This window comes from Triturus cristatus, chromosome 6 (genome assembly GCF_964204655.1).
Source record: "Triturus cristatus chromosome 6, aTriCri1.1, whole genome shotgun sequence".
In the NCBI taxonomy this organism is placed as follows: Eukaryota; Metazoa; Chordata; class Amphibia; order Caudata; family Salamandridae; genus Triturus; species Triturus cristatus.
In genome coordinates, this window is record NC_140589.1 from 1240162688 (window position 1) to 1240187210 (window position 24523).

At 49.1% G+C, this 24523-nt stretch overlaps 1 protein-coding gene across 1 annotated transcript in view; it reads left to right on the forward strand.

Annotated features, from left to right (window-relative positions):
• BIRC6 (baculoviral IAP repeat containing 6) overlaps positions 1–24523 on the forward strand; it is a 1973616-nt gene that overhangs the window by 74281 nt on the left and 1874812 nt on the right. The window contains exon 2 of the mRNA XM_085609819.1: positions 3074–3255. Within this exon, the coding sequence (XP_085465945.1) occupies positions 3074–3255 (182 nt within the window). The remainder of the gene's footprint in view (positions 1–3073; positions 3256–24523) is intronic.

The window sequence follows — 24523 nt, forward strand, 5'->3', positions numbered from 1 at the left end:
TACACACATCCGAGCATGTCCTACCTTACACATACAATGCACCCTATCATAAGGGTGGCTTACAAGATGCCAAGGGAAGGTTCAGGGGCTGGGAAGTGGGTGTACTTCACAGCCAAGATGGCAGTTCTGGACTGCACGCAGACACTGCAGTGGAAGGTCTGAGACACACTTTACAAGCTGCTTCTGTGAGTGGCACAGACCAGTGCTGCAGGCCCACCAGCAGCATTCGGTTTACCAGCCCTGTGCACACACAGGCCACGCTACTAGGGACTAACAGGTAAACCAAATAAGCCAATCATGGATGTACCAATTCACATGTCAACTTTACAAAGGGAGCATTCGCGCTGTGGCACTGAATGGCAGTGGCACAGCGCCCAGAGCATCTATAACCAGCAAAAACAGAGGAGACACAACGACAACATGGAAGGGAGACTCACGCCAATGGTGCCAAGTCGAACAGGTGACTTCTATCTGGTAAGAGAGGAGATTAATGTTCATAAAGGAGTTTTAAATGGCAAGTCGGCCTAGCACTAGAACTGCTTGCAGTTGCCCGAGTATACAAAGCCTCAGGCATATTTAAAGTAATACTTCTTTCGATGGTTCACTTGGTAGACTTGGGTCTTTATTGCACATCTGAATGAGTGTTTCAGTCCCTGTGTGAGGGTCTGTTTGCCTATACAAGAAAGTTTCTTAGTACATTGCTGGCGGTCATAGAGACTGTATTGCTCTGTAAATGTATATGAAAGTGCTGGCTTGGATTGTCTCATGGGGGTGTCAATGAGTTATGTAAGCGAGTGTCTCACTACCTCATTAGTGCAAGGGACATAACAGTTAGACGCTTCCGGCAGTGTCTGAGGAATGTATTAGTTCCTCGCCACTTTGAAATCTGCTAACATGAGATTGAACTTGACATGCAGCACTGATAACATAACTCTGTATATACGCCTCTAAGTGCACATATAACTCACTGAAACTACTAAGTAGATGTATTAGCTCCAAAGCACATAGCAGCGAGCCCTATTGCCTAGCTACAATCTACCTTAGAGGTGACTTCTGTGTGGAAAGATAAGAGATGTATCTTTTAAATGACAAATCGGCCTAGCTCTAGAACTGGTTGCAGTTGCCAAAGTGTACCAGGCCTCAGACATATTTAAAGCAATACTTCTTTCGATGGTTCACTTGGTAGACTTGGGTCTTTATTGCATATCTGAATGAGTGTTCCAGGCCCTCTGAGGATCTCTTTACCTAAATAGGAAAGTTTCTTAGTATACATCACTGGCAATCAGTGTGACTGTATGCCTCTGTAAATCTATATCCAAGGACTGGCTTGGATTGGCTTTTGGGTGTATCGGTGTCTCACTGCCTCTATTAGTGCTAAATACATAATGTTTGTGTCTGAGGATGTTGGTGAAACTGTACACACTTTTCACACTGACTGAAGGGTGTACCTGTACCTCTCCACTTTGCTATCTGCTTACACAACATTTAAATCGATTTGCTGCACTGAAAACAGTGTACATATAGGCCTCCAAGTGCACACATAAATCACTAAAAGTACTAAGTGCAAGTATTAGCTTTTAAGTACATAGCAGTGTGCCGTATGGCTAAGCTACAGCATACGTTAAGAGGAAATTATATGTGGGGGAAAGGCAGGGTAACACTTGAAGACGTTTTAAATAGCAACGAACCCTATGTGTACAAATGAATTCACATGCTCACATATATCAGGCCTGAGACATATTAAGTAGACCCCCCCCCCTTTATATGTGCTTGCTCAACATATAAATCAATCTCAGTCAGTGAAAGTGTAAGTCAAGAATATGGGCCTCTAAATGATGTTATTCACTGTAACATCTAACAACATGTGCCACCTTTTACCCACATAAGAGTATGCCATGGGCCCAACCTACAGCTTGAAATTGGGGTGTGTTACATGTGATAAAAAAGCACCACCCTATGTGGCGGTGTCATTCCTTGGTATGTCCCGCTGACTGATTCATTATCTAAATTCCTATTTATGAGACTTTATATCTATTTATTTGCAGATCAATTAAAGTTGTTTTAACTTAAACTGAAAAAACCCAGCAGAGTCTATTTTGGATTTAGGGTGTTCTCTTGTTTCAAGTTTATCATGGTGCTCAAAAATATCTAGATCTAGAAAGGACATTGAGGGCTGAATGATGTTCAGCACCTCGCACTCTGACTGATAATGCTGAAACATCTATCGAGTGGCAAGTTTTTTTTTTTTGAGCGTGTGACAGATTTACACCACTTATTAATAATTGTTAGCTATGTTAGTGCACAAATTTAACATTCCATCGTACTATCCAAAATAAAGAATTTTATGAAACGTTTTTAAATCTAGTTCATTTCGATGTAGTATTTTATTGTGAGGATGATTAGTACCTTTAAGTCGTAGTGCGCGGAAAATGTATTTTACACTAATAGACTAAGTTGAAGGAGTTTTTTTCTATAGAAAAGTAGTTGTTCGATTTAACTGTACTACTTTACTGTTTTTAGGTGTTACTTGTAACAGTGTCATATTTCTTGGGTTTTAAGTCATTGTCATCTTATTCTAACATGGATGTTTGTATCAATGAAAAGTAAGCAAGCAATCTGCTGTCAGTCGTTTATACTTTATTTTATAAATGTGGTCTTGTATTTAACAAGCCAAAATAATTGGGTGGGTGGACTAAGTGTGGTTCCAGTGCTTTCTGACCATTCTTTTTTGTGGTGTGACACATGGTTACTAGGTGTTGAAAAGTCTGTAAAACCATATTTGCGAATTTTTTTCAGATTCTGAAAACAACCTGTGTAGAGTAGAAGAGGTTTAGTTTTTAAGGGTCTACTTTATTAAAAGAAACAAGAATTACCTTTAATATCAATGCAACTGTTTTTTCCACCCGGATGCCTTCAGGTGATAATTCAAAACATTTTTGTCTGTTCCGCTCGCAAAAGGAGTGATCTAAAAAGAGCTAGATGTGTGCAGTAGTCAGTAGTTTTAAACATTTTAAGTACAGTCATTTTATTTAGACCAGAATTTAAATGAATTGGTTTCTATCTTCTTTTGCAGAAAAATCGGGAGGACGGGTGAAATGTCAGTATTTTTCTACTGTCGACAAAGTTGTCTTTGTCGATGATTATGCAGTGGGCTGTAGGAAGGACCTTAATGGCATCTTATTGCTAGACACAGCTTTGCAAACTCCAGTATCCAAGCAGGAAGATGTCGTTCAACTTGAATTACCGGTCACAGAAGTAAGGTTTTCTGTACATTTTATGATGATGCGGTATATGTACTTGACCTTAGTAACTGTTTTGTGCTTATTATTATTTTTTACAACTGCTGATGGACTAATATTTGGACAGTTTTGTTCCAGTTCAAGCCAAATGACTGATATCGCGGTATTCTCAACCAGTCTGTTTTTCGTAGTCATTATTGCTTTTCTCCTCACTGGCTGTTAAACTGAGCAGATGAAGCCTGTGCTGCACCAAACTGATCGAAAACTGCACAATAGCCTAACATTTCTATATGTCAATCATAGTAGCGAAACAAAGTGATGTCCAGTAGCACGTTCTTTACAGCAACTGTACTAATAGTTCTACATTCACACACGGGGCAAGGTCTATGTAGGGTAGTATTAATATGAGAAAGCACTGAGTTATTGCCTTATAGAATGTAGGTTACAACGACATTACACATGGCAACCACCCTCTTAATTGTCACTGTGAATGTGGCATTTTTGTTTTTTATCTCTGCTCGGATTTGACCTCTTACCTCATGGTTTTTGGTGAAGTAATTAAAAAAAATTCAATTACATGGAAAATACCATGTCGTAAACCATATGTGAAATAAACTATATGTGAAAATATGCAGCATCTACCATGCTGGTTATTACATTTGTTGGGAGAAGAGATGGACATTGTGAGCGACTCGAGGTATCACTTCTTGTGAGTCATGACCCTCCCCATTCTTAACAATGGTAATACACATTATATTACATAGTGCATCTACATGTATAGTTTAAATGGACAATATAAATATATGTACATACTTCACATCCCTAATGTGCTCTTTTCTATGTAACTAAAAAAAAAAACTGAGTTGAGATAAAGTATTATTATTTAGAGTGTTGCTATTATAAAGCATGATAGGTACTAAAGTACAGGTACATTTGTATTTCTATTCTGCATTTTGAAATCTTTTATAAATAAAGCAAAAAGAGTCACAAATTGAAGTTCAACACAATTTTCTGCTATTATAGGGAATGAAATGTTCGCAATGATCTACTTGTCCAAGGGCTGGACTGCCTCAAACAGTGGCGGCAAACACTAAAAAATTACGGCGGGCGGGTAGAGGGGTGCTGGGGAGGGGGAGAGGGGGCCAGCGGTAGGAGGGCTCGGAGCGGGGGGGGTGTTAATAATAAAAAGAAACACTTATCTGGTGCGGCACTCTGCCTTGCCCTCCTCTGCTGCAGTTCCTGTTCCAGGAGTCCCTTGGAAACTATCAGGACTCCCATCCGATCCCCGGGCTGCTCTCATATGAGAGCTTCACGTCGATTGGCTGAGCGGGCTGAGAAGACGCTCCGCTCAGGACAGGGAGTCTGTGGGGTTGCCCCAGCCTGGCTGTTCAATACAGCTGGCTGGAGAAACCTAAGTGGGCATGTGCGTTTGGCTGGCCAAAACATGTGGAGTTAAAACTGCACATAGCACTCCTCCACCCTCTTCCATATGCTGGACCCGCCCCTCCCTGCACAAGCTGGCTCAGATACTAAGATATCGTTTTATATTTCACTTGATGGTCGATGCTCTACTGCCATTGCGGAGGAGCTGCCGCTGCTCAGAAATAGATTTATCATGGTAAAAAAAAAAAAAGGCAAAAAAAAAAAATGTTGTCTGAGTTCTTATTACCTTAGAGCTATGACAGTGTCCTACCTGATTATGTTAAGGCTCAGAGTATATAAGGGTTTGGCTTCTAGCAAGGCTGTTATTTAGCCACCTCTCAGCAAATCTACATAGAGGTTCTAAAAGTAGGCAGTAAGTAATGTTTTTATGATTTTTCTTTTTTTAGGTTACAACCGCTGATTGATGGATATTGGTTCGAGGGCAGTCCTAATGACTGATATCACAGTCTTCTTAACTCTGTCTGTTTTTAATAACCCTTCATTGTTTTTTTCTTTACAAGCAGCGTTAGGCTGTAAAGACACACCATGTTTCTAATCGAGAAGGGTAGAAATCGCACACAAGAGTGTAGCATTTTCAATATATAGGGGTCTTTCACATCTTTCTTCTTGGAAGCCAAACAAAGCTTGGACATTGAAGTGTCAGTTATGCGCATTGTTATATGTACCTTGTTGGAAACAACTACATAAATCTGACTTTTAGAGACAGTGTGTGTGTGTGTGTGTGTGCACGTGTAAACAAAGCAATGCACATTTTTATACAACCCTGCATTCTTATTTATGCGTTTTCCTTCATTACATAAAGCCAAACACTATACTTTTAGTATTTCACTTTCTTTTTTAAGTAAACGTTATCCTATTTGAAACCACCCCCACTATTTTTATGCTAACTGTATAAAAATAAAAACTAAGTATAAGAAATTTACTTCTTGTAACCATCTAATATGCTCTCATATTGACTTCAAGTATTTTTTTTTTTTTTTTTTTTTTGAAACCGTTTATTGCAGTTTATAGAAGTTACAGGTATGGGCCTACAACCACACGGCCGGCCGCTAGAGCATCAAAAGCATATTACATACATACAGCAAAAAACTTTCTCAGCGGTGCCCAGTAGGAAGACAGGAGTAATCAATGGTGCAGGCCTCACAGCTCCATGCCCACAGTACGGTTCCATTTTCTTAAAGCAAAACAACGTAAACAAACCACAACCGCAAGGCAACCCTCGATCCAAAGTGACAACACGTGCTCCATAAGTGGGGGATCCAAACCAGCAGCAAAATTCTGAAGAGGGGGACGGGAGTAGATCAGGGACTGGGGGACCGCGCGCCCGCGGCCAAGGGAGGGGCGCCATCTAGGGAGACGGAGCCGGCGAGGCCGCCGGTAGCAGCGGCGGCTCACAAATACCCCCGCGGTAGGCGTTCCAGGGGCCCCAGAGTTTCATCCACGCCCCAGGCTTACCCCTCGCCACATACACCACCTTTTCACGAAACATACACCAATCCATATGCTCTTTCCAGGCCGACACCGCAGGGGGCCTCTGGGATCCCCACAATTGGGCAATATCACGCTTGGCTATCATGTATCCCAAAGTCACCCACCGCGCCTGCGGGACCGAGTAGTCATTTGGTTCCCAGACATTCAGCAAGCATCTCCTCGCTTCAGGCAGCAGCGCGACACGCGTAACCATTCGTAGAACCTCATGCACACCACGCCAGAATCGCTCCACCCTCGGGCACTCCCACAGTATATGCATGAAAGTCGCCAACGCACCACAGCCACGCTTACACATTCCATCACCGGCAAAACCCATACGTAAAAGCCTTGGCCCCGTCACGTAGACCCGGTGAAGGATCTTGAGCTGGACGAAACGAAGGCGAGCCGGGATGGCCACCTCTTTCGGAGAGGCCACCGCGGAGATCCAATCCTCGTCGTCCAGCTCCAGCCCGTCGGCAACCCAAGCCTCGCGGAGACTAGTCAGCAGACACGATCTATCGTTAATCAATTTTTTGTATATGAGGGAGATCGTGCTGTCCGGGACATGGCCATCTAGCACTCTGTCCTCCAGGGGGGAAGACTCCGGAATGGATGCAACATCCGGGAAGACGGAGCCCAGCGCATGGCGGACCTGTAGGTACCGAAAGTACTCACTGCCCTGCAGCTGAAACTCCGCCTGCAGCGTCTCAAAAGTTTTGAATCCCCCCCTCGTCCAGAGATCTCCCACCGTGCTGATTCCGATCGTGTCCCACTTCTCGAAGCCCTTCGACGTCCACAGGGAGCCCAACCTCTCAGATGCATACAGCGGAGACGCTCGGGTCAAACGGTCCTTCCACCCCATAGCTGCATTAGCCGCGTGCCAGACACGCACCATGACACGCGTCGGTCCCGTCAAACGGGAGTCGGGCGCGCCAGAGTAGAGCGCTCGATTATAATCGCCACCGGGCAGAAGCGTCCTGTCCATCTCAAATGCCGGGTTCAAGGCGGGCCCGTAAAGGCCATGATTAATTGCAGCTAGTTGGGAGGCCCAGTAATACCGTTTGATGTCCGGGAGGGCGACCCCTCCATCGTACCACGGGAGCGTCAATTTAGCCAGAGCAATACGCGGCCTCCCGTCCCAGAACAGGCGCCGCTGGAGGCCCTCCACCTCGCGAAAGTAGCGTGCCGGGACCAGGTCCATGGTATTCTGGAGGGCGTAGAGGAAGCGCGGCAGGGACATCATTTTAAATAAGGCCGCTCGGCCGAGCGGCGAGAGCGGCAGACGCCGCCAGCGCACCACGTCCTCCCTCAGACGCTGGAGGGGGGGCAGCAAGTTCCGCTCATAGCGGGCCTCCGGGTCAAGAGTGATATATATACCCAGGTACCGGAAACCCTGGGAGGCAATCTGGATCGGACAGTCCCGTGGCAAGACCGGGGCCTCCCCGGAGAGCACATAGACACAGGATTTCGCCCAGTTGATGACCAGGCCTGAGTTGCGACCGAAGGAGCGCAAAACATCAACCAGGACGATCAGTGACTTGCGCGGGGAGGCGAGATACAAAAGGATATCGTCAGCATAGAGGGACACGCGGTCCTCATGCTCGGGGGTCCAGCGGAGACCACGGATAGAAGGGTGCCACCGCAACCACTCCGCCAGGGGCTCCATGGCCAGGGCGAACAGGAGAGGCGACAGGGGACAACCCTGTCGCGTGCCCCGCCCCAGCGCGAATGGGGCAGATACTCGCCCATTCACCACCACCTGCGCCAACGGGCCCGAATATAGCAATTTGACCCAGCTGACGAAACCCGGGCCGAACCCAAACTTCGCCAGCATCGCCCAAATATATGGCCATTCGAGCGTATCAAACGCCATGGTGGCGTCCAAGGACGCCAAGATGGCCGGCTCCCGCACAAATGGGACACGCGCGAGCACCCCGTGTAAGCGCCGCAGATTAAGCGCCGTGTTGCGGTGTGGTATAAAGCCCGATTGGTCTTGGTGGACCAAATCGCCCACCACGCCAACCAACCGGTTGGCCAACACCTTGGCGAGGATTTTGGGCTCCGCGTTCAGAAGCGAAATCGGCCTATAGGATGTGACCCGCTCACGGGGCTTCCCCTCCTTATGGATCACCACAATTGTAGCCAGACGCTGGTCCGGCGGGAGGGAGCCCTGCGAGTGGGCCGCATGGAACATCGCGCGCAGGTGGGGCGCCAACACATCCGGGCGTAGCTTGTATAGCTCAATGGGAATACCATTGGGGCCCATGGCCTTGCCGGATGCAACCGAGCGAATAGCCGAGGCAATTTCATCCGAGGTGGGCGGGGCATCCAGCGAATCCCTGTCCTCCACCGTAAGGGAGGGCAGTGCGATGTCCCGAAGCAAGGCATGGGAATCTTCCTCCGAGCAGGGAGAAACCGGGGAGTAGACTTCGCGGAAATAATCCGCGAAGCAGGAGACAATGGCTTCCGGCTCAGTGACGCACACACCATCCACGCTCTCAATCAAAGGCACCACGCGGCTCGCTCTTTCCCTCTTGTCCAACCACGCAATCAATTTGCCAGCCTTGTCACCCACATCATACAATCGCCCCTGCTGCTCTCTACTGAGGCCCCTGGCCGCCTCCGTGACGAGGGCCCGATAGGCCGCCTGCTTTAAGTGCAAAACATGCAACTTGGCGTCTGTTACCCCGCTCCCCCTCCAGTTCTGCAATCTCGGCCTCAACCCGGGTCACCTCCTCCCGCTCGCGCCGCCGGGCATTGGAAATAAAGGAGAGGGCCTCCCCTCTAAGAACCACCTTGAAAGCCTCCCACAGGGAGATGGCAGACGGGACCGACCCCACATTCTCATCGAAATAGCGCTGTAAGGAGTTGATCAAGTCGGCACGAATGGTGGGGTCGCGCAAATACCATGCATTGATCGGGGCCACTCTGCCATCCCCCCTCGGGAAGACATCGAAATGCAACAACAATGGGGAGTGGTCTGAGATACCCCGTGCCAAATGGCGCACCTCCCCCACCCTCCCTGCCTGGGCCGCCGGGACAAGGATGTAATCAAGCCGCGAGAGGCTACCATGGGCCCCCGAGTGGAAGGTGTACTGTTGCAATACGGGATGCTTTAAGCGCCAGCAATCCACCAGGCCCAGCGTGTCTAAAAGGCCGGGCAGCCACGCCTGTGCCCGGGGGAGGTCCCTAGGGGGATGGCGATCCATAGACCCAGAGGCAACCGCGTTAAAGTCCCCTCCAACCACCAACAGGCCACCCGGAAGGTCCAGAAGGAGGCGCCCCAGGTCCGCAAATGTAGTGGCTTGTAACCCAGGCGGGACGTACACTGATATAAAGATAAACACTCTACCCTCCATTCGTCCCACCAGAACAGTGTAACGTCCCCTCTCATCATGGCGCACCTCGTCAATCTCCAACGGGAGCGAGTTCTTGACCATAATACCCACCCCCCGCGAGCCCGAAGTGAAGCCGGAGTGGGCCGCCAAACGATATCCCCGCCGATTCATTGCATGAAAGGTGTTACCTATAAGGTGTGTCTCCTGCAGGAAGACAACATCTGGAGAAATACGTTTTAAATACTGCAGGACCACACCACGCTTAATCCTATCCCCCAGGCTGTTAACATTCCATGACAACACAATCAAATCCCTACCCCCCATCATAAGTCAAAACAATCGGTCGCCTCCCACCGAGCATCTTAAAAACAACAAAACAGTTGCGGGTTTGCCTTGCGGTGCGAACAAACAACACACCCCCCCCACCCCCCGGTCCCAACAGAACTCCCCCCTCCCTGCACCCCTGCATGAGCCCAGACAGCCCCCCCAAAGTGCAGTGTGCCTGTCGCCCCATAGCTAAGTACTAACTAGTCCCCCCGAGGAGGAGGGAAGCCCCCAGCAGACCCCACCCGACCTCCATGGGAGGGGAACATACGAAAGCAATATATAGTAAAGGAACAATATCCAGAGCAAGGCCTATACAGTCACCCCTCAATTCTGATCCGGCGGGCCCTCCCCGCCAGCCGCGCCCCCCCCACCCCGATCTCCCGGCAAAGTATCTAACCAGTCCCCAGCCACCTCGGGCCGGTCGAAGAAGTGCGTACGGCCATCCACCTCCACCCTCAGCTTAGCCGGAAAGAGCATTGAGTACTTGAGGTTTAGGTCCCTTAGGCGACGTTTAATACCAAGAAAGCTCTGTCGCTGCTTCTGGACCGCCGGAGTAAAGTCTGGGTAGAAGTGTACATCCATGTTGTCCAGCCTGACCGGTCCCTGTTGCCTGGAGGTCTGGAGGATGGCGTCTCTGTCCCGGAAATTAAAAATCCGGGCAATAATAGGCCGCGGCGGGGCACCGGTCTTAGGGCGGCCCCCAGGGACCCGGTGGGCACGCTCCACCGCAAAAAGCTTACTCAGCCCCCGGGGCTGGAGATGGGTCAGGATCAGTTCTTCCACGAAGAGATCTGCCGCCTCCGCCTCTCGGCCCTCCGGCACACCAATAATGCGAACATTGTTCCTCCGGGCCCGACCCTCGGAATCCTCCAGTCGCCGGTCCATCAGGGCGCTCGCCTGGCCAAGCCGGCGCACCTCCTTCTGGAGGGCCACCACGTCCGTAGTGAGGCTCGTTGTGGTGTGGGCCAGGGAGTCAACTCGGTCGTTCGTTTTTGACAAGTCTGCCCTCACAAGGCCCACATCCACCAGGACTGAGTCAATTTTTTGCGCCAAGGTATCGAAACGCTGGTCCACTGAGGCCTTCATCTCTGCGATGGCGCCCATGACGTCCCGGAGGGTCAGATCCACCGGTTGGGCAGGCGCCTCCGTCGGGCCCACCAGGGATGACCGCGATGTCTCCGGAGAACCCTTCTGGAGCGTATAGCGATCCATACTATTGGCCTGGTGCGCCGTGCCACGGCGGGTTGTCTTCATCTTCGCCCGGTCGCCATCTTGTTTGGTGGACATGCTGGCCCTTCCACCGTCGTGCCAAGATCTCCAAACGGGCCGCCACACCAAATCACGGGTGTCAGGGGGGGGGGCGGGGGCGACCACCGGGCCGCGGGTCAACCCACCGCCGGCGGGTCAGCCGGGCACCTGGACAAGGCAACACCACCGCACCCCGCTCCGCAGCCCGACCCCGCCTGAGGCAAGGAGGGCGCAAAAGCGAAAGTGAAAGTGCGGGGTACGCGAGTCGCCCAGCCCCGCTCGCCGCTGTTATTCACTTCGTCCCCGGATCGCCCCACTACTCCAATCCGGGGGGCCGGCGAGGAGAAGGCCGCAACCTTCAATCGATGCTCCCTCCGGTGTTCGGGGTCCGATTCGAGCCCAAAAAACGGGTGGCGCCTCAGCTCGGGTTCACCGATACAGTCCCCTCAACAAGGACAGGATATCGCCAGGATTAATTCAGGAGGTCGCGGAGGTCCTCGGGAGCCTCGCACCTACGCGGCCATCTTGGTTGCGCGCTAGGCTCCTCCCCCGACTTCAAGTATTTTTAGTTGCATCTAAAACCCCTCAGCCTTCGTGGGTTAATGTCAACTGAATCCTAATCTCTCAGCGGCAATGTGGTACGGGACATTTAGCAGTTGGTCATTACATAGCCTCTTTCTCCTCTCTCTCTCTTTCTATCTCATCTTTCTTTTGTTTGCTGTCTCCCATTTGCTGGGTCTCTACACTGGAGAAAAAAACGCTAGCGCACATATGTTTACACAGTTTTTTCATTTAATTAAAGTCATGGCTGCTGCTACCACCAACTTGTTATGGCCTTGCTGGTTCTGATCACAGCAGTAGAGAGGTCAGATCTCAAACACTTATTTGCTCCACACTGAGATATGACTTGGTGCTTGAAAGTTTGAAAATACTCCTGCCTTCTCAAGGTATAGGGAGAGCACTGCTCATACACTCATTTGATCATCTTTTGCCTCCCTCCAGCGTGGAAAAAAATGGCTTCCATTGTGTAATGTTATGCTCATTAATCCACATTCTATATTGATGAACCCATTTTGTTTAATATATTTGCTGCTTTTTATCACCAAGTGTCAAACAGTTAACTGTATAGGCCAATGGTTCCCAAACTTTTTCAACCCTTGGTACCCTTGACCCATGCTCCCCATTATGTTAAAGTTTGGCTGGGTGGGGATGCAAGCCCGACCTCAGGTATACTTCCCTTTTTCTCCCTGAAAATAATTGGGATGAAGCCAATGAAGGTATTGTCATCATAGATGTAACAAAAATATAACAGTTATTTAACAATAAAAAGTTTACTTGGTGAAGTCAGAAACAATACTCTTCAGCACTGGCTCTGCATAGGGAATATTCTTAAAGTATTTTTTGATTTAAAAAATTGCTTCTAGCATGTTGGAGGAGATGCTTTTTTTTCTGTTGTTGGTAATTAGAGTGCCCATGCATATTTAGAAGTACGCTCTTAGGCTATACAGCATCCTGCATCAGCCAACATAAGGTGCATCAGAAATGTGCAGGAGAACCGATATTCCTTTGAGCCAAATTCGCATTAGATCGGTCATCCCCTGTCCCCCTTGCGATTCGGGCATTGTAAGCCAGAGACAGATCCATCTGCTCTGTCTGACAAATTAGGTTTTGCATCCAGACGAACAGGTAATTCCCTTCACTATAAGCCAGGCTCCTTTGAGATTCATCAATGTGTGCTAGACTCCAGAGAGCCAACACGGCCATAAGACAGTCACTAAACGGATACATTACCATAGCCTGACAGAGCCCCCTATTTCCACCCCCCCTTCACCAACTACCATGCTATATTCCAAGAACCAATACGAAACAGTAAGTGCCATGAAGTTCCCATTAACAGGCAGTAAGTAGGTCCCACTGTTTCAGTTACCACCAGTTAACAGACCCTCAGCTCCTCCATCACCATCCAAAGGACCTTAGAGGCTCGCCCGTGGTCAAATAGCAGCTTTCGAAAACCTACCCACCACTTTACTGTAGACCCCCATGCTACAGAATAATTTGGCGCAAGACGTAGACCGCATGTGGTCCCAATACCAGGCAGCCCTCCTGTCAAGCAGCAGACTCCACGGCCTCCCATATGACCAACTAGCACATAACATTCTCTCTCCTGTGAATTGTGCACACCTGGAGCGTGTGCCATCTCTATGCAACACCACCAGCAGAGTGCCCAACCCTCTACTCCCAGGCCAGACCCGTTGTGCCCTCACCTCACTTCCCCTCCCCAGTAACACCTGTTGAACGACTGCTGTGTGTGAGCGAATATGCCCTTACCCTGGCCCCCAGCCCGTTAAACTGACCCACCAAGAACCCTGCAACAGACCAGTGACCCCCCTCAAACCTATGTTTACCAGTTCCGCCCGAGATGTGGCTCTTTCAATGAGCTTGACCTGCCAGCACCAGCAGCTTGTGCGATGCCCAACTCATTTGCATAACTGTATCGCGGCCCCCACATTGGTTGCTGCACCCCGTTGGCTGCTTTTGGAAGTACACCGCTGTTCCCAAGCTGAAATGAAATGAAATGAAATTAAAAGGGCATTTGTAGAGCGCATGGCTACCAGAAGGCCTCCCAGCGCTAGACATGACTAGTGAACGGTGGGCGAGACAGAATGGTTAATTTAAGGGAATAGAAAGGTTTTGAGTTGTTTCCTGAAGGCGCAATGACTAGACTCTTTTCGGAGATGGAGCGGCAGGGCGTTGTAAAGTCTGCCTGCTTTCAAAGAGCAGAGTCTACCGCCACTTCTGGCTCGTTTGATTCTGGGGGTCTCTATAAGGTGGAGGTCATCCGAGCGAAGCTTTCTCCTTGCTTTGTATGGATGAATTATGGCCGAGATCAAGGGAGGGCCTATCCCCTGTAGGGATTTATGGACATTGCAAAGCGATTTGAAGCTAATTCGCTCTTTCACTGGCAGCCAATGTAGGCGACGGAGGGCGGGTTTTGCGGAAAGAAATTTGGATGTTCCCGTCAACAATCTGGCTGCATAGTTCTGGATAATCTGTGGTTTGATGACTGAGGTAGGGGCTCCCAGAAAGAGCGCATTGCCATAATCCAGTCTAGAGAGTAGGATAGACTGGACCATGATTTTCTTGGCTAGGGGAGGGAGCAGGGGAAGCACTTTCCTTGCCATTCTGATCAGGCCAAAGCAAATTGCTACTGTCTTGCCGGCTTGCGCTTGGAATGTCAGGTTATGGTCTAGCCAGATACCCAGACTCTTTATTTCAGGCTTAGGGGTTGGAACTGGGCCCATGCATGCTGGCCAGATGGTTCTGAGTGACGTATTGTTAAAATTTCCCAGGGTCATGATCTCCGTCTTTTCTCCATTTAATTTCAGGTGTGAAGACCCCATCCATTTTACGACTTCTGTAAGACATGCTTTCAGGGTCGTGGAGTGGTGTGTGGATTGGTTTAAGGCTACGACCAATTGGGTGTCGTCGGCATAGGTAACCATATGGATCCCAAACGGGACCACTATTGAAGCCAAAGGGACCATATACGCGTTGAAAAGCGTAGGGCTCAGTGATGAGCCATGTGGTACGCCACACTGGAGAGGCCAAGGTTTGGAGCTCATGCCCTCTTCAAAAACCTGGAATGAACGTCCTTTCAGGAAGGAGCGCTGCCAACTTAGGGCAGTTCCGGCTACTCCCAGATTGCCGAGACGGTGCATGGTTGCACGCCTAATGAAGCTGCACAGTGCAGCCCATGGCATGGGGCATTCTATTTTCAGTGCACTATCTCCGTACCCAGCCTTTTTTCAACAACACTTGGGGTAATACAACCCTAATCAAAGGTACGGGGTGACTAGGAAGAGGGGGCAGCCAACATGGAGGCCCTTTGCCCACAGACAATGAGGAAAGTGTTCACTGCGAACTGCTGTCACAATGCCAGGACCTGCTGTGTGTGTGTCTATCTATCTATCTATCTATCTATCTATCTATCTATCTATCTATCTGTCTATCTATCTATCTATCTATCTATCTGTCTGTCTATCTGTCTGTCTATCTGTCTGTCTATCTGTCTGTCTGTCTGTCTGTCTGTCTGTCTGTCTGTCTGTCTGTCTGTCTGTCTGTCATCCATCTAGCTATCTGTTATCTATCTCTCTATCTATCTATTAAAATCTATCTATTAAAATCTATCTATTAAAATCTATCTATTAAAATCTATCTATTAAAATCTATCTATTAAAATCTATCTATTAAAATCTATCTATTAAAATCTATCTATTAAAATCTATCTATTAAAATCTTATCTATTAAAATCTATCTATTAAAATCTTATCTATTAAAATCTTATCTATTAAAATCTTATCTATTAAAATCTATCTATTAAAATCTATCTATTAAAATCTAATCTATTAAAATCTATCTATTAAAATCTATCTATTAAAATCTATCTATTAAAATCTATCTATTAAAATCTAATCTATTAAAATCTATCTATTAAAATCTAATCTATTAAAATCTAATCTATTAAAATCTAATCTATTAAAATCTAATCTATTAAAATCTAATCTAATCTATCCCCTGTGGTTCCTGTACCCGATTGATGTCGGTGACTGATCCGCACTGCGTGTGCCTCTTTTGCCTGGAGCGCGACCACGACCCCAAGTAGTGCTCTGACTGTCAGTTGTTGACGCCAAAGGCTTTGCGGGAGCGGTCCCGAAAGTTGCTTGATCGACAACAATCTGCTCCGCGCCGTTCGAGGTCTTGGTCGAGAGGGAGGTCGAGGAACCGGTCGCGGAGCCACCATCATTCCGGCTCGAAGTCTTCGCACTCTGGGTCGGGTAAGTCGAAGCATCGTTGCTCTTCGCCTTCTCCTCGTCAGTCGGCTGACCCGACGAGGCGCGCTGGTGGTGCCACTCCCGCGGCCTGATGGGTCGACTCTGAGCTTCCCTCCCTTTCCTGGACCTGGAGCGACCCCCACCCAGCTTCGTACGTTCTACGAGGCGATGCATGCCATCTTTGGGCGGAACGACCCCGCCGGCGCGCCTTCGGGCCCCGCGGAATCGGTTGGGGGACCCAGGTCTTCACTGCCGGCAGCTTTGGTCCCGGTGCCGCAGGCCCCCCCTTTGGATCCAGGCCTGGATCCGGATCGGCGCTGGTTGACTTCATTACACCTTCACCGGCGCCGCTTCCGACAGCACCATTACCGTGCTTGACGCTGGCCAGGCTGCCGGAATGTGTCGACCCCAGCCTTCTTCCCGAAGTAGACCAGGAGCCGGACCGGCGTCGCCCAATGCAGGATCCGGCGCCGGGTGGGGTTTTCATGCCCCTGTTCACTCCTGGGGTCCCTTTCCAACAACAGTGGCACTCAGAGGAAGATGATGAGGACTGGGAGGGGTCAGGTGACCCTTTAACTGACCAGCTAGATGCAGAGCAGGACTGGAGAGAAGATCTGGGGAATGCCAGTGGTCTTGACACTTCACCGGACCTTGGCATGTTGTCTCCTCCTACCGTGGCTACGGAGGAGGGAGCGTCAGAGCGGCCGAGGCTCCTATGGTGGTGGTCATGACTATCCTCCTGACTGAGGTGCTTCAACCTGCGGCGAGCTCTTCGGAGCCCCTGCTTCCGTTTTAATGAGGCCGTTTAATGAGGCCCTTACTGAAGTCCTATTGGGCCAGGATGATCGCCCGACCCCCACCGCCTGGCTCCGGGCGACCCCACTTTCCTCTCCCAACACCCCACCCCAGAGAGCTTGGTGGTCCAAGCCTCTACCTCCAAAAGCGCCTTCCCTACCGCTCCACCGGAAAGGGAATCCAAGAAGCTGGACCATCTTGGGAAGAGAATTTTCTCTTCTGCCAGCTTAGGACTGCGGTCCGTAAACACCGCATGTCTCTTGGGCCGTTATTCGCTCTCAGTGTGGGATAAGGTGGCGCAAGTGCTGCCTCAGTGTCCGGAGGAGGTCCGAGCAGTGCTCTCCCAGGCTGTTGCCGCCGGGCGAGTTGCAGCCAACTTTACTGCGATCAGTTGTGGGCAGGACACCGCCGACTCTCTGGGCAGGACCATTTCAACGTCTGTAGTGCTTTGCTGCTACGCCTGGACGAGGTCTACTGGCTTTTCAGCGGATGTCCAGAACACCTTGATGGACATACCCTTTGATGGCCGTCGCCTTTTCGGCAACAAAGCAGACAATGCCCCAGAGCGCTTCGAGGACTCGCGGGCTACGGCCAAGTCCTTGGGCCTCTCCTCCTGTCCGGCGCAGTCTGCTTTTCGCCCCTTCCGCGGCTACGGAAGGGGTGCCCCGCTACGTCCCACCCAGGGCCACAGGCCGCAGCAAGTTAACCAACCTTCGCGTGGCTGGGGATGTGGGAACCAACGTCGTGGTTCAGGGGGCCAGCGGGCAGGCCAGTCCACCCCCACCCCCCCATGCAGCAGCCTCCAAACTCTCCTCTTCTGACCTTTCAGGCTCATCAAACGCCAGTGGGCAGCAGGATTCGCCATCACCTCCCCCAGTGGCGCACCATCACTTCGGACAAGTGGGTTTTGCAAATAGCCCAAAGGGGCTACTCCTTCCCCTTCAAGACTACCCCTCCAGCCATGTCACTGTGATACCACAGCATGTCGGAGGATCATCTGGCCCTTCTCCAGAAGGAAGTTACGGCTCTCTTGGCCAAGGGAGCCATCGAGCTCTGTCCTGTCCCAGAAGTAGGTCGTGGTTTTTACTCCCACTACTTTCTGGTTCCCAAGAAGTACAAGGGCCTGCGTCCTAACTCGGACCTCAGGGACGTCAATCGCTTCCTCCGGAAGGAGAAGTTCAAGATGTTGATGCTTGCTCAGGTCTTGTCTGCCCTCGAACCACCAGTCTAGATGGTAGCATTGGACTTGCAGGACGCTTATGTTTAATTCATGTCCTGCCAGCCCACCGGCGTTACATGCGGTTCACCGTGCTCCCTTTTCACCTTACCAGCACCCCTCGGGTGTTCACGAAAGTGATGGCGGTGGTCGCAGCTCATCTGCGCAGATCAGGGGTTTCAGTCATCCCCTATCTCGACGACTGGCTGTTGAAGGCAGGCTCTCGCCCCATGCAGTCGTTTCCGACCTCCTGCATATGCTGGGGTTCTCCATCAATGTGCCGAAGTCGCACCTGATTCCCTCTCAGAAGCTCCTCTACATCGGAGCGGTTCTGGACACAATGCAGTTTCGGGTCTATCCTCACGAACAGCGAGTCCGGGATATTCGGGCTATGATTCTGATCTTTCAGCCTCTGTCCCGGGTTTTGGTCCGAATGACCCTGAGGCTGCTGGACCTCATGGCCTCCTGCATCCTGCTGATTGATCATGCCAGGTGGCATATGCGAGCTCTGCAGTGGGACCTGAGGTTCTAGTGGGTGCAGCATCAGGGGAATCTGACCGATTGCGTCCATATCTCGGAGGGCACTTCTCGACAACTGCAGTGGTGGCTTACGAACCAGGATTGGATCAATGGCCGATCCCTCTCCCTTCCCCAACCAGACCACACTCTGGTGATGGTTGCCTTCCTTCTGGGATGGGGTGGCACATGGGAGGTGGCGATCAGAGGCCTCTGGTCTCTGGCGGAGTCGGGGCTTCACATCAACCTTCTGGCGCTCCGGGCGATTCGTCGTGCACTAAAGGCATTACTTCCCTCTGTCCGGGGAAGAGTAGAGCATATGTTCACGGAAAACACCACCGCCATGTGGTATTGCAACAAACTGGGTGTGTTGGGGCTGTGGACCCTATGTCAGGAGGCCCTGCGCCTCTGGACATGGCTGGTACACCAAGGCATTTCCTTGGTGGTTCAACACCTGGCAGGTTCTCTGAACGCCAGGGCGGACTAACTCAGCCGCAGGTGCCTGATGGATCACAAATTATGTCTTCACTCTGAGGTGGTGCAAGGTCTCTTTCAACAGTGGGGTAAGCCTTGGTTAGATCTATTCGCCACTGAAGAGAACACTATGACAGCAATTCTGCGCGTTGGAATTTCCAAGGCGGCACTCACTCTGCAACGCTTTTCGTCGCGAGTGGAGTTGCGGTCTGTCGTACGCCTTTCTGCCTATACCACTTCTGCCCAGAATGCTGAAGAAGATCAGGTGCCACCGGACCCGAGTCATCCTTGTGGCTCCGGATTGGGCACGAAGAGTCTGGTATCCAGAGCTGCACAACATGGCCATCGATCCTCCGATCCGACTGCCTCTTCGGGAGGATCTTCTGTTGCAGCTGCAGTGGACAGTTCTCCGCCCCAACCTGTCCAGTCTCCACCTCCTTGCGTGGAGATTGAGCGGCGGCAGTTGACGTCTTTCGACCTGCCTCCTGAAGTTTGTGACGTAATCCTGGCAGCCAGGTTTCCCTCCACAAAGACGGTATACGTCTGCCAGTGTTACAAAGTTGTGGCATGGTGCCCAGCAAAGGCTGCGAATCTCCTTTCTGCCCTTCTTTCTGAAGTACTCTTGTTCCTTCTCTCTTTAGCCCAGCAGGGCTCTGCTACCTTTCTGCCATCTCTGCCGGCCTTCGGCTGCCAGATCAGCCTTCTCTTTTCAAGTCCCCGGTAGTTAACCGTTTCTTGAAAGGCTTAAAGCATCTTTTTCCTCCAATTCCATTTGTTATGCCTCATTGGGACTTGAAACTTGTGCCCACTTACTTAATGCGCGCTCCCTTTGAGCTGCTCCATACCTGTCCTTTACATCTCTTAACTCTTAAAACTGCTTTCCTGATAGCCATCACTTACCTCTAGACTGGTGAGTGAGCTCCAGGCTCTTTCTTCCAAACCTTCTTTCTTGTCTGTTCATTCGGACAAGGTGGTTCTCAGGACCCGTCTATCACTGCCTTCTACATCAGGCAGACCATTACTTTGCCCACCTTCTTTCCGCCTCCACATCTTTCTAAGGAGGAAGAGAGGCTCCACCGTCTGGACCCAAAGCGTGCGCTCTCCTTCTATCTGGATCGCACAAAACAGTTCTGGGTGGTTGATCAGCTTTTTGTTGGCTACGTGGGTGCAAAACAGGGTCGGAACGTACACAAACGCACCATTTCTCGATGGGTTGTGTTGTGTATGAAGGCTTGTTACTCTCTGGCTAAAAAGGAGCCTCCAGTCGGGCTACGTGCTCACTCTACCAGGGCCACGGCGGCCACTACTGCCTTGGGAAGAGGAGTGCCTCTAAATGACATCTGTCAGGTGACCACATGGGCATCGCTGCACATGTTCACAAAACACTACTGCCGGAGAGACGGCATCTTTGGCCGTTCTGTTCTCCAGGACTTTCTGGCGTGATCTTGGTTTGCAGATCCACCACCGGGGTTGGTATTGCTGGGGTATCTATTCTAAGGAAAGGAATCTATAACATGTTTCTTCCAGATGCAGAAGTTACTTACCTTCGGTAACAATATATCTGTAAGAAACATTATTTATTTATAGGTTCCTTACCTCCCCACCCATCCTCCCCCTTCTGCGAACTGATATCTAGGGCTAAGGAAATCCTTTCTGGGCCCTAGTTTTGTGCACAAGTGGTCAGTGTTTTGCATGGCTCTGCGTTTCTGGTGCGGAAAGTCGTGTGCAGAACTGACGCCAGCTTACGACGCGCAGCGGTACTGCTGACGAAAAATCTTTCCGGATCCAGTCTGACGCCTGGGGGTAATTCTGAGGTAAGGAATCTATAACCAACTAATGTTTCTTACAGAGATATCGTTACCGAAGGTAAGTAACTTGTGCTACTGGTCAACTTTTCATTGTTAGTAATTAAGTAGTGCTTACCAAATGGTGAGCTTGGTGTGCGTCTGTTGGTGCGCCCGTTGCTAGTTTTGACACCGAACCGGGGTGCTGCGGTGGGCAATTGCTGATATAGACTAAGATTTCAACCTGCTTATTAGATTTTCTGTATCACTTTTTGTGTATTTTCATTTTTCAAACTAGTGATGTAGCCATCAAGTTATTCTGTGGTGGTGGGCAATACTAATTTTAAATTCATCCAGTTTACTTTTCATTCGTAAGACTAATAAGCATAACATTCCGCTGTCAAGTCCTTCGCCTTGCTGGCCTGGAGAACATGGTGGGCGAATGAGTAGGGTGGCCAGTTCCCTTTCTGTATTCACACTGTATGTAGGGATATCTTCTCACTTTCTAGTGCGAAGTCTCTTTAAAGTATGGAAGAATCCAGATTTTGAGTTATGAACTCACTTGTGCTGTGACCAGGACCAGAATGGTCAAAATGTGTCTGCAGCAGCCATGAGGAATTAATGAAATGAACATCGTTTGCATACACTAAATGAGTATTCGCACCCTTTCTCCATTGCAGGGAGACAGCAATCCAGATTTCAAAATCAGACAGCCTACCCCATAGTAAGGCTCCTAATCTGATATGGCACTACCGCGCCAATTTTAATGCGGCACCCTAGGAGTATTGCTCTGCTTTGTCCATCTGTCTGTCTTAGCAGTGAAAATACATATCAAACAACATGTTCTTTAGACCCTCCCCACTCTCAACAATGGCAATAAAGCTTGTTACGCTCTGTGCATCTACATGTAAACTTTAAATAGATAATATAAATATATGTATATAGTTCACCTCCATAATGTGCTCTTTTTTACATAACCAGAGTTGGTCAAAAGGATTGTTTACCGTGTTGAATTTATAAAAACATGATGGATCAAAGCATAAGTAAATTTGTCTTCATGTTTAACATTTTGCAAATTTAAGTCATTTGTAAATAGAGCAACAAAGTTTTAAATTAGAGTTCAAGTTAATCTTTTACTAATAAAGGGTGTGAATGTTTAGAAAGTATCTACTTGTCCAAGCGACAGGATACTTTTCCTATTAAGAATAAAACAACTAAAACTGTACCTTTGGTACCATGCATTGAATTGACCAATTACGACTGTGTTCTCATTAGCTCAGAGCTCTGATAACAGTCTGTCTGTTACATGTTAGGGCTCAGATTATATAGGGTTTTAGAGTCTAGCAAGCGTCTTATTTTGACACCTCTCACCAAATCTACATAGAGGAACTAGAAGTAGGCAGTAAATGGTTCTTCCAGGATTGGAATGCCCTGTGCGTTTGTGCATTCTTAAAATTAACATGTTATAGTGTTGTCTCCAACTCCTCTCCAATCTCTGCCCTCGCAGAAAAAGTCTAGAAATGTACACTTGATAAGGGCAGGAATAAAACTTTCTTCAGCTTGGCAAAAATGTAGGTACATTGCATTTGTAGCCCCTCAGCAGATTTCCGTGTCAGCAAATCTGTGTCATATTTGCCCCCATGACAGTGGAATTTACATAAGTTTGTTAGGAGTATGAGTTCCAAGCCTACTTCTGTAGACTCTTGTGATTTTGTGGAAATTTAAATCTCAGCCAGAGCAAGGGTATACACATGCATGTGCACCTTTGTGGCTTTCTTTAAGAATCTGGTGCTTAATTTATTTATTTTCATGTTGCCCATAATATTGGTGACAATGGTTTACATTGATTACCCATTATTAACCTGTTAAAGGAACATAGCATCTATCAACAAGCATTTGCAATGCAATAGGTTTCGCATTTACGCGCGTTTAAGCTATTGGCATTGTAAATGACAATGCCTTTTATTTATGTTTTATAAACCAAAATATAAATAAAAGGCATTGTCATTTACAATGCCAAAGGCCCAAACTCGCGTAAATGCGAGACCTATTGCATTGCAAATGCTTGTTTCTGTTTAGAGTTATCCACACGGCTCCTTGTAAAGCGCTCTGATGCCGTGGGTGGCGATACATTTGCGCTACATAAAAGGACACAAATAAACAAAGCAGCTATAGATATTTGCATTTTCAAGGGTAAACAAATTGCCAGATCTTCTCAATAAGTTAACACTCGTGGCAGCCATCCGAAGTGACATGCATGCTGAAGTTTGGATGCGAGCAAGGTGAACTCAGCACTCCATCCTTCCGAGGTTGGTAAATTGAGTACCTTTAAATAGGGTATAGTGCCAACTATTGCGCTTATAAACATCTAAAGAGCCCCCGGCTAGGAAATGTGCAGACTTTGCAGCTAAGAGTTTGCAGTGCTGCGGGACTGACACAGGGCTTAATCCTCTGAAGGTCGATGAAAAACAACGCTCAGAGCTGAGTTGGGTAATAATCCGCATTGTCAACAAGGACCTACATTTTGTGGTGTGAACTATTTAAATGTCCTTTATTCACCCCTAACCAGAGGGACCTTTATGACCAGTCTGCCTCAGTGCCCCTCCCCACTCTTAACACGTCGGCCTGCAGTCCAGGGCCTGCTCCCTGGAGACTGGGACGGGCTACGCTGAGGTTCCCCAGCTGCAAACGTTGTTTCCATGACTGAGCTCTCGTTTCAAGCATTTCCTCTGAGCCTGTCCCTGACACGAGTCTTCCACGGACTCCACCCATCACCCTGGGGTCTGTCACTAGAGAGAGCGCCATGGAAACCTGTGGGTGGTGGCAGGAGACGGAATACGGTCATCACACCCACCTAAAAGTTTGATTCAGGTCAGACACTATATCAGTATAAAAGGAGGAGTCACAGCTAAAATGCGCCCCACTCCCAACTATAAACTTTTACACTATATAATAAAAAGGGGGCATAGCCAATAGGTCTCGCCTTTGGGACCTTATTAGTATTTAGTTATATCCTTACTGCAACAACATCAACTGTCGCATGGCTAAACACTTATAAGGTCCTAAAGGCGAGACCTATTAGCTATTTATTTAGGCTATCTGATGGATATGCATGCATATAGGATAGATGGATAGATAGATTGTGACTGCCGCAGGGCTTGTAATTACATAAACAATTTTATTATCCGTTTGGTTCTGGCTGGCGGCGCCTCGGCCAAAAATTAAAGATAAAGGAAGAGACTGCGTCGTGGAGCACGAGGCAGAGGAGGGCTGTAGAGGGGAGAAAGCGTGCCGGGGGGGGGGGGGGGAGAAGAGAGAGCACAAGGGAGGGGTAGAGGAGAGAGAGCACACAGGAGGGGTAGAGGAGAGAGACAGTCCAAGAGAGGGAGAGAGGCAGTCAGAGAGAGACGCAAGCCAGGCAGTGGTTAGTGAGAGAGGCAGAGACAGGCAGCGGAGTGAGATAAAAGCACAAAGAGAGAGAGAGAGCGAGAGGAGCGAGGCCAAGTAGAAAAGACAGGCAGACAGAAAGTCAACGGAAGAGAAAGAGACAGGCAGTCAAAGAAAGAAAAAGAGACATTCAGCGGAAGAAAAAAATGAAACGGGCAGAGAGCAAGTCAAAAAGAGAGGGCGGGGCAGAGATGGACCGTGGAAGAGTGAGACTGGCAAGGTAGAAAAGAGAGACATCGGAACAGAAAGAGACAGGCAGTCAGAGAGACTATCTGGGGCAGACAGTGGAAGAAAGAGGGGCAGAGACAGTCAGGGGAAAAGAAAGGGAATCAGCAGAGGCAGATAGCGGAGCAGAGAGGGAGGGAAATACAGGGGAAACGATAGAGTGGCAGTG